Here is an 11,401-nt window from a genome sequence, read left to right on the forward strand (position 1 = left end):
GTGTGATTGGCTGAAAGGGGGCTAGATATAATTTGTAGTTCCCTCCACGGACATCTTTTGAAGGGTTGTTTTTCAACCTAGATAATGAACCTCATGGGTTAAGTTTTCCTGATCACATGTGAAGTGGAGCGGTATTCAACGGATATAAGCAATTGGAACAATAGAGACTTCCCCTCTATGATTAAGCCCGGATGGTGAAACACGTGAGAGGCGTTGGAGTGGGAGAGATACTGTGGTGGTGTATTTGCTATACATGTTTGATCTTGGATCCTATCTGGAACTTATCACAATAAAGCTGGATTTTATGGATACTGGTTTTGTGCGGCTTAATGTACAAGTGTAAACTAAAACAGCATGATTCACATTTTTTCTATTTCTTGTTTATCTCATATAGTCAGAGTATTTTACAAAACAAATTACCAAATTAAGACCCTACATGTGCCTAATAATTGTGTCAAAATCATTTTGGTATGCAAAGTGGGTCAAAAGTTATTATTGAGTAAACCAGATCACTCTAAAACTCAAAATTTGGCTTGGTCACAAAGGTTTTAATTACCCTGGGACTTTTAGCAGCCTAGCACACCAAATACAACCTGTATGGCCATAAAAAGAATTATGATAGTGTGGACCTCGTAGCATGTTACTATCTATAAAATAAAATCCCTCTTTCCCAATTCGCCTCTTAATTTATAAGTTAACAAAAAATTAAAAGAAGATCTTCAGTATTTCCTACCTTATGTTGGGTCACCTTTTTCATTAAAAACACAATTAAAATTCCACCAAATCTTAAGTACAGAGCTTTAATGCTCATGTCATGATATGTTAGGGATACGGTTCTTCATCAGATAAGTGGCAAGGCAAGGCGTTACCCTGTTGCTGGTGAGTGACATTCTGCAGCATTTCCATCATCTGAGCCACACAAGTTGGACTAAGGCTCATACTGAAGGGTATACATGGAAGGGCACACACACTTGTAGCGTCATTATGTAGGTGCATGAATCATTGATATAGATCAAGACCATTGTTTATAGAATGGATTTTGCAACATTCATTACAATCTAATAATGTTTAATGAGTTATTACCGGCTCATCAGTAAACTGAAGTATGTTCTGACTTACCATAGTTTTATAACTGAACTCCACCTCATTTGTGATTACTCTCTGTTTTTTTATATGCAAGGCATCAAGTCAGCTCTAAGACGATTAGGTTGTGTGCGAGTTAGAGGAATGTCCTAAGATCCCGTAGAACAAGCTTTCTTACAAACTAACCTCAGCCATTATCATATAATCCTATACAAAGCAGGGGAACATACAGGACTAGAATTGGCCTTAAATAAAACCTGTTATTTATCCAGCCAGGGCAATGCAACAGTTTTTTTTACCCCTCCTGAGAAGCATGTACATGCCTTCCCTTTGCTTCCCCATTGTTCCATTCAGCTACAGCAATGGACAAACATGTGATTCACACCTACTCTTATGTAACAGAGCTGGTGCTTGGCGATAGGCCAGTTACAGGAGGGTAATTAGACTACTAGAGCTACTTACTTCGTCACTCTCACTAATCCAAAAAATGGATGCATAAAGCAAATCTATTGTCCTTCATAGGCCAAACATAGGTTTACTTCAAACATGTAATTTCAAAAATGTACTAAAACATTAAAGTAACACTAAACTCAGGAGATAAATGTTAAAAAATGCATTCAAATACCGTAACTATTAACAAAATTTATCTTATGTGTGTATGTCAGGAAGCAGGGGGTGTTGCCCCTGCTCGGGGGCCACGGGCACGGCGCAGGGCACAGGTTTCCCCTCAGCTTGGCAGAACTCCTGGTGCCCGGGTTGCGGGTACGCATGCTCGAGTCGCACGGCGGGGGTGCATGCGCGGTACGCAGGCTGCGTGCGCATCCCCGGTGGCACGTGTGTAGCACTCCTGCTCCATTAGGCATCAGGTGTGAGCCTTGCTGGGGGAGGTTCCCTGTACACACCTTCCATCTCTCTCGCCTGCCATTGGTTCCCGAGGAAGGAAGCCTCCTGGTTGCCTCGGTGACCGGGGGGTGATCCTAACTCCCCTGGCTATAAAAACCTGGCCTGAGCTCTGGCTTATTGCTGAGTTATTCCACCTCATGGTGTGACATACGAAGCTCCCCTCCTATGTGCCTTGTTGCCTGTCTCCTGAACCCTCTGCTGACCTCCCGTGTACCGACCTTGGACCGCCTATTGTTTCTGACCCTCTGCTGCCTGCCTCGACCTCGGATTACCCTCGACTACCTCTTTGGATTGCCCCCTGGTTACCTTGCCTTCGGACCCTTCCGGCTGCTTCCTGCCAGCGGGTTCCCTCTGTGCTACTCGCCCGCGGACGCACCTGATAGTGTATCACTCGGCTGTAGATCCTCAAATCATCTCTGAATTCATACTGACACTGTCCTACTTTCAGGTGGTTGGCTACTTTTGTTCCCCATGGTTCCTGTGAATGTTGTAAAGTAGCCACCGCTCCAAGCTTACTCCTGTGATAGACTACAATCTCAATACAAATGAATAAACTAAACATGAGATTGCAGTCCATCACAGGAGCAAGCTAATGTTTATCTCAGATGTAAAAAAAAATGCTTATTTTTTAACAAAATACAATGAGGGGAATTTATCAGAACTGGAGCAGACAAAATCTGAAGCAGCTGTGCATGGCAAGCAATCAACATCCACCTTTCATTTTAAAACCTTAACTGACCAAACTGAAGAGAGAAGCTGATTGGTTACCACGCACAACTGCTCAAGATTCTGTCTGCTCCAGTTTTGATACATTCCCCAATGTGTAGCAGTGTGGGTACCTATATTTATATTGACATATTGACTGATATTAAGTGTTGTAATATTTCTTGGGATGTTGTACCCTGTACTATCCCCTGTTAGATGATAGACAAGTGCATTGCCAGATAACTAAAAAAATGCAAAATTGAAAACCAAAAACCTTTTTTTTTTCTTTTTCAAATAACTTTGCCATGCGTTGTACCAGAAACATCATTTTAGTGTAATTTTAAATAGGATAAACTGTATACTTTCTATTTACAGTCAAACAATTTTTGTTAAATAAATAACACTGTTTTTTTTACTTGTTTTACTTTGTCTATTGATTTCATAGAAAATAAAAAAACTGTTGCAAAACAATTTAGCCGAAACAAAGCAAAATCCCCCCATCCCAATAAAAATAAAATGTATGTATTATTGGTTATCTTTGCTACATACATTTTAAGGAATTTAAGCAGCATTTCTAATAGCTTAAAAACCTTTTGACTTTAATATCACTTTAATAACTGAAAGATGCAAGGACAATGCCGCCCTTCTGCTTTGGAACATTAAATTTCCTATTAAATTACAGGTGCATATTTACCATGTTTTATCATTTTCTGGACAAAACATGCAAGAAGAAAAATGATATAAGTGATATAAGTTGATTACTAATGAACACTATTCTATCAATGCATGTATTGTTTCTTATATATTTTACAGGTGGGAAAATGGGAAAACAAAAGCCTGGATGCAAAATACCCGGTATGGCCCAGAATTTCAGGTGCTTTGGACATTGAGCCTGATGACAACCATCTCAGTGTGGTTACATTAGAAGAGGCACCATTTGTGATTGTTGAAAACATGGATTACCTGACAGGAACATGTGTAAGAAATACTGTGCCATGTCGTAAATACATCAGGATAAAGTAAGTACATTTTAAAATATGCCACAGCAACAGTGATATCTAAAAGTATACTTGGCACAAGACTGCTAATGAATTCATCATAATATATTATTTTTTTCAACATAAATAAAGGGGGTGCAGTTGCCATGAAGAGAGATGAATATCACTTCATGCAATAGGGAAAATACAGACCATATTACTGTACACTGAAGACATTTACATGAAAAAAAACAAAGTGATTAAAAGTGTCCAATCATGAATGTGGGATAACATGGCTAAACTTGGTAACAAGACATGATGACTGGTCATAAATATATATATTATAATAAAGATTTTTATTTCCATGATCTCAACATACTTAAAAACATTTCATTGGTCTAAAAATAGTGGATAATAAATAATTAAATATACCTCCCTAGACTTAGTGCAATTGCATGGTGTATATAATAATTATATATTTTGTAGTAATGGTCATGCATTTGGTGCGTGATTGTCCATACATATTTACAAGGCAAGCATTATTTCATCTGTAATTGCACTATTCCGGCCCTCGGCGCGTTTCGCTCGCTAAAGCTTTCTCAGGAGGTTTATTGGAGGTAACATTTTACCACCAATAAACCTCCTGCGAAAGCTTTAGCGAGCAAAACCTCCAATAAACCTCCTGAGGAAGCTTTAGCGATCAAAAACTCTGGCAGCTCACTTGATACCGTTCGTCCCTTTTCTCATAGGGGCCGAATGGCAGTGAGTGAATAGCTGAATGCCGCTCGGCTATTCTGTTCGGTACCTCTGTGGTACCGAGCTGAATAGCAAATCAATGAAAAGAGTTTAAAGAAAAAGTTGAAAAAATAATCCGTCCAACTGTTTCCTATTGCCCGGCACCTGCTAGAGTCTTCTAGCAGGTCCCTGCTAATGAATAACAACCGACAACTAAAGTCAAAGGGCATTTTTCTACCATCAAGTTATGATTTTTAGGCTTTCTGCTGTGCTGAAGTAGACCTGTTCAGTTTATGGGTGACAGTAAAAGCTTTGTCAATGTTATGTGGAGACAAAGTGATTTGTAACCTGTTTCCCAAGCAGTTGAATAATGTGGGTGATATGTCTTTGAAAGAAGGTTGTAAAGTAAGGAAATAGTGTGTGTAGGGCCTTCTTTTTTTGACATAGCATTTCCAACACCATGGAAGGACTGTGTGGGGAGGCAGTTTTCTTCACAGAGTTATAAAAGTCTCTCAGTTGAAAAAAAGGGAACTAGGTTCTAAGGAGGGTTTGTGGAACTGGGTGTATATCTGCCATCGGTTTCAGGGCATTTGTACCAGGTGTAGATGGGGCGGCTCACCCTGTTGCCAGCAGAGGAAAGAGTCTGGCCTTAGAACTGAGGTAAAAGCTAGGTTAGTTCATATTGGAGTCATAGATCCCATATAGAAAGATATTTGGGAGGTAATAATAAGAGAGTCCCAACACTTCCATAAAGGCGGTAGACAGAACAGTAAGGAATGTACTTCTATGGTGTAGGTCTATGTGATTGGAGGATGCGAGGGATGACAAAAAGGAAGTATGGGAGAAATGTGCCTTTCGATAGTATCCCATAACTTATGATCTTCGTTATAATGGCGATAAAGGATGTGTGTAAATAAGCTGGCCTGGTAATAGAATTCTAGGTTGGGAAGCCCAATTCCAAATTCTCGTTTGTATCTGATTAGTATATCATATCTTAATTGGGGGTTCTTGTTGGCTTAGTTGTATTTCTATCCCACCTAGCAGATTTGGTGAAAAAAAGATCTTGGGATTCACACTGGCACAGTTTGGAATAAAGTAAAAGATATCTTGGAATGATATCCATTATAAATATAGCAGTCCTGAGAAATTTGCTATGGAGTAATTGTTTTTCACCTTCCGGCAAAGAAATGTCAAGGGTCTCTGACTTTGCGTAGTTAAGTTTGAAGTTACTGACTGGGCAAAACTCCTTAAATTCACACAGCAGTGTCAGAAAGGCAGTTGAAGGGTTATATTACGGAAAATTGTTATCATACTTACCGTAATTTTTCTTTCCTGGCTCCTCCTCATGTCAGCCTACTGTGGGTCATCTCCACCCTCATGACCCCCCTTAGGACCTCCCTAATAGAGAATAAAAGGAGGCCTCCCATACCCTCCTATGTTCCCTAACAAGTACTCGCGACGGCCACAAAAAATGGTGGGGGACCGTCAGGCTGACATGAGGAGGAGCCAGGAAAGGAAAATTACGGTAAGTATGATAACAATTTTCCGTATTCCTGGCCCTCCTCATGACAGCCTACTGTGGGATCTGAAAGCAATGCCCTTAGGGAGGTAAAAAACTCAAACAGACAAAACGAATCTGCAAAAGTATTTAATGTGACTAAGCGACACTCCCCTTTGAGAAGGCCGCTGAAAGAATAGATACTCCTAAGGAATCCTCCGTTCCAAACCGCACATCTATCTTATAATGCCGGAGAAAAGTGTTCGGAGTGCTCCAACTGGCTGCCTTGCAAATGGCATCGACTGGCACCCTTGCATAACTGGCCCACGAAGCCGCCATACCTTTCGTGGAATAAACCTTCATAGCGGTTGGAGGGGAAAGACCTGCTTTCGTGTACGCCAAGGATATAGCCTTTATAATCCATCTTGACAAAACTCTAGGAGGAGCCGCCAGGCCCTTCCTTGCGCCCGTGGGCAGAACAAACAAGTTATCCACTTTGCGGAATTCTGCCGTCCTCTCCAGGTACACAGACAGACTGTGTACTAAGTACAATTTGCTGTACTCCACCTCTTCTTCAGGAAGTTGCGAAGAATCGAAAGACAATAACTCTATGTCCCAGTTGTTGTGGAAACTGGACGCCACCTTTGGTAGAAAAGATGGCATAGGTCTCAACAGAATCCTGTTTGGGAGAACCAACAGGAATGGTTCCCTAATAGATAGGGCATGAAGCTCTGATACTCTCCTGGCTGAAGCAATTGCTAGTAAAAAGATGGTGCGTAGCGTGAGATGCCACATGGAAGAAGACTGCGCCGGTTCAAACGGACACTACAACAACGCCTTCAGGACGGCCGTAACATCCCACTTTGGGAACAGCGCCCTTCTTGGAGGCCGGATCTTGGCCACACCTTTCATGAGCTGGGGGATGAGAGCCTGTGAAGCCCACCTAGTGCCCGTGAGCGATGCCAGAGCCGATAGATGCACTCTTAAGGTATTGTAACTTAATCCTAAGTCCAACCTCCGTTGAAGGAACTCCAAGATCTTGCCTACCGAAGCGTCGAGGGGATTAAATCGTTTCCCTGAAGCAAACTCCTGAAATCTGGCCCATACTCGGGAATACACCTCATTCATGGCCGGCTTTCTAGCCCTTAATAGCGTCTGGATTACCGATTCCGAGATGTCCAGACTTTCTAAACGGCCCCGTTCAGTAGCCAGGCCATGAGCCGTAACCGTCTCAGATTCGGATGCCGGAACCCTGCCTGTTCCAAAAGATCCTGTTTCATAGGCAACTCCATCGGGTCCGTTACCTTCAACTGCCACAACAGTGGAAACCATGGCCTCCTCGGCCAGTAGGGCAGAATCGCAATTGCCCGCACCTTCTCCCTGCGAATCTTCAGAAGAATCTTGAGAATCATGCAGAACGGAGGGAACACATACACTAGGCCAAAATCCCATTGCTGTCTGAGGGCATCCTGCGCCAGAGCTGCCGGGTCGTAAAACCGCGAGAAGAAGCTTGGGACTCTCGCATTTGAGGCTGTTGCCATCAGATCGATCTCCGGAACTCCCCACTGACGAAACACTTGAATCAGATAAGACCTATTTACCGACTATTCGTTGTGGTCTGCAAAGTCGCGACTCAGTCTGTCTGCCTCGAGATTGTCTGTCCCTGGAAGATAGCACGCCGTCAGATCGTGCAAATTCAATTCTGCCCACCGGAATATCTGAACCGCTATCTGAAGGAGAGGAAGACTCCTTGTCCCTCCTTGCTTCAGGACGTAGGCTACTGCCGACTTGTTGTCTGAGAAGACCTTTACTGCTGACCCCCGGATTAGGGGACACAACACCTTCAAAGCTTCCCGAACTGCTTCCAGTTCCAACAGGTTCGAACTCTCTGGAACCTGACCTAGCCAACGAGCTTGCACTCGGTGTCCCATACACACCGCCCCCCAGCCCTTTGCGCTGGCATCGGTGGTTACGGATATGTACTGGATCGCCTCCAGGGACCTGCCCAGAGTCAGATTCGGTCCCGACGTCCACCACTTCAGTGATTGGCGAACGAATTCCGGAAGATGAATCCGTTGAAAAAGGCACGAGCGATCCCACTGTTGCAGAAAATTGAATTGGAACAGTCGCCTCCGCCACCGTGCCCAAGGCACCACCGGAATAGTGGAAGAGAGGAGACCCAGAAAGCTCATGCATTGTCGTGCCGAAGGACCTGTTGTCCGCATCATTTCTGAAGCCCTGCTCTGGACAGTTCTCACCTTTTTGAGGGGCAAGAAGACCTTGGCCTGGTCTGTGTCGAACACGACTCCCAGATACTCCAACCGCCTGGATGGCCTCAAAGGGCTCTTCTGCTCATTCACCAGCCACCCGAAAGACCTCAGAGACTTCAGAACCTGATCCCGATGAAGAACTGCTTGAGATCTGGAATTGGCTAAGACCAAAATATCGTCCAGGTAGTGGTACACTTGAATTCCCCAAATGCGTAATATGGCCACCTGGGCCGACAGAAGTTTTGAGAAGGTCCTTGGAGCTGTGCAGAGGCCGAATGGAAGGCATAGAAACTGATAATGGCGGTTGTTCACCGCAAAGCAGAGAAAGCGCTGATGTCCGAGAAATATCGGCACATGCAGATAAGCATCAGCCAGGTCTATAGATACCAGCCAGTGCTCCTTGGTGACAAGAGATATGATAGTCTCCAACGACTCCATCCTGAAGGGAAGCACCTTTACGAAGGAATTTAGGAACTTGAGATCTAAAACCGGCCTGAATTTTCCAGATGCTTTTTTGACTAGAAAAATCGTAGAATACACCCCTGATCCACTTTCTTCCGTTGGAACTGGAATGATTGCTCGAGACGTCTGCAATTCTTTGATATAATTGAGCAAGCATCGAAACTTTCCTCTGGAGGAAGGAATCTGAGTCTTCCCAAAACGCGCCACCGGAGGCCTTCTGGTAAACTCGATTTGATAACCCCGATGGATTATATCCAGAATCCAGGCGTCGGCAATGTTTTCCGCCCAAACCGCCCCGAACAGTGCCAATCTGGCACCGACCGGACCCGGCTGGACGGACACACCTTCAGAACTGCTTGTCTGACGGCTTCTGATTACCGGCGTATCTGGACTTGGTTTTAACAAAGGACGGCTGGGCCGATTTCCAAGGTGCCCGAAAGAACTCACTGCCTGGTCGATAGGACTTTGCTTCCCTGTAGCGGTCCCTAGAAAACCGCCCCGTGCCTGGCCGAAAGGGCTGTCTCTGCTTTCTCAGATCCTGGGGCATGAGCCCTGATTTATCGCCAGAAACTCGTTTTATGGCCTCCTCTAGGGTTTTCCCAAACAGCAGCCCCCCAGCAAAAGGAAGAGCACACAAGCTCTGCTTTGATGCAGAGTCCGCCGACCATTCTATTGTGCGTATTTAGCTTCTTATCCGGCCTGGACCACTCTTCCTTTATGAGCTCTTTAATCTCAAATATCAGAGGAAAACAAGGCAGTTCCCGTTTTAGTTCTGGGAAATATTTCCTAATCTTCTGCGGAGCTGGACTTGCCTCCTCCTCCCAGCCAAGTGCCTCCTTTACTGCATTTACAAACGCTGCTACCCGGGAAAAATCAAAGGAGAAGGACACCTCTTCTTGATCCCCAAAAGAATACTCTGATACCGGGCTATAAGGGTTCTGAGCTGAAGGTAGCTCTCCCTCCTCTTCTGAACTACTTGAAGGCCTTCCCCGATGGCCCGAAGTCCTCAAGCCCTGTGAAACCGCATGCTCAATAAAGTGTTGCACCTCTCGGGCTTCTGATTTCTTATCCTTAGCTGCCTCTTTAAGGCATGCTCGGCAGAGACGGTTGTTGGGCAGAGCTTTCTCCCCACATGACCAGCATTCTGCAGAAGCCTGCGTCTCCCAAGGCCCTGGTAACGGGGAGTCTTCCCTGAAATCGCACCTTTTAGGCGCTTTATCTGCGTGATGATGCTTCTTGTGCTTATGGCCTTTGGCCGAGCGCTTGCCCAGTTTGGGAGAATAATCCACAGACTCTGAGCGTCTATCTGGAGAACAGGGAGATTTCCTTAGCGGAAAATAAGAAGCAATCATTTAGACAGGCTCTCTTTTTTTTTCTTTAGGCAAAAACAACAACCACAGTTACTTCACCTCTTGCTTTTCTTCAGTGCTTTGGATGGCAGCATGACAAACTACCAGTATATAGAGAGTCCAGGCCCAGAACTAAAGAAATACAGGGGGGTGGGGGGCGCAGGAGGGAGTGCTGCCTGCTGTCAGGATGGCGGAGCGGTGAGGGGGTGAGAAGCCGCGCCCGCAGCTGTCAGGATGGCCGTGCGGGGAGGAGATCGGAGCCGCTGTCATCCTGTCAGTTTCAGGATGACAGCGGCTCTGTGTGTGGCTGAGCGGAGGATCGGTAAATATCAGTGATATTTACCGATCCTCCGTGTGAGAAGCACAAACACTGGAGCGATCGTCTGATCACTCCAGTGTTTGTAAATAACTGGGGACACATAGTATTATGTGTCCCCAGTTATGAATGAGCAGGCTGTGATTTACATCGCAGCCTGTTCATTCAAGATTTCACCAATGGGGAGAAGCACTCAGTACAGAGGCTCCTCCCCATTCAGAAACAATAAGGGGGTTTTCTAACCCCCCTATGTGATAGCAATAAAGTTTCCCCCCCAAAAATGTAAAGTTACAAATAAAAAAGAATTACATTCTTTTTTTAAAGTCCCCCATACATACACGCATGCAAACAGGCATCGGGTGCGCATACGCGTGAAAACGACGATTTCGCCGCACATGTTACATATCGCCGCGAACGTCGGAATGAGAGCAATAATTGTAGGGCTATCAATCACTGATAACACTAAACTGATGAGGGGTAAAAGCTTTTAAAACGTCACCTATCGTCAATTTTGGCCATGGTAATTTTTTGTGATTTCGCGGGTGCGCGCAACTTTAAAGCATGACATGTTTGGTGTCTATTTACCCGACGTGACCCCGCTTTTTATATTTTACCAAAAATATGGGTAATCAATGGGTGTGGTTACTGAGGGTGTGGCCACTGAGGGGTGTGGTCACTGAGGGGCGCTGTAAAGCTTTCTCGCACAGGGCGCCTAAAGGCCTAAGGCCGGCCCTGAGTGAAACAACTTTATTTACCGCCTCCACAATGCCGCTGCCCGTGTTGCCTGTGTCTAACTTCTGCATACTGAGACTCCTCCCTTTCCCTGTCATGTAGCATGACACAGGAAGGTGAGAAGCCGGTCAGACACAGAAGTTAGACAGCGGCAGCACGGGCCCCTACCCTCCCATCGCTCATGCGAGTGATTACTGGTACACTCATGGCCGGTGCAAGGATTTTTTCCTAGACAGGCGAAGGTGGATTTTTGTGCCTCCACCCTTAGTTGCCTGCTTATACATCCTTGCACTAGCCTGGACCACATTGCTAGGGTGTAACATGGTCAAATTGCAACCCCCCTTACCTTTATAGCAGGGTTCCTCTCCCCA

At 44.9% G+C, this 11,401-nt stretch overlaps 1 protein-coding gene across 1 annotated transcript in view; it reads left to right on the forward strand.

The window, feature by feature from the left end:
• The window catches only part of GRIN2A (glutamate ionotropic receptor NMDA type subunit 2A), a 302,511-nt gene that overhangs the window by 123,722 nt on the left and 167,388 nt on the right, over window positions 1–11,401 (forward strand). The window contains exon 4 of the mRNA XM_018565387.1: window positions 3,505–3,710. Coding sequence (XP_018420889.1) covers window positions 3,505–3,710 — 206 coding nt within the window. The remainder of the gene's footprint in view (window positions 1–3,504; window positions 3,711–11,401) is intronic.

This window comes from Nanorana parkeri, unplaced genomic scaffold, assembly GCF_000935625.1.
Source record: "Nanorana parkeri isolate BGI_ZX_2015 unplaced genomic scaffold, ASM93562v1 scaffold839, whole genome shotgun sequence".
Taxonomy (NCBI): domain Eukaryota; kingdom Metazoa; phylum Chordata; class Amphibia; order Anura; family Dicroglossidae; genus Nanorana; species Nanorana parkeri.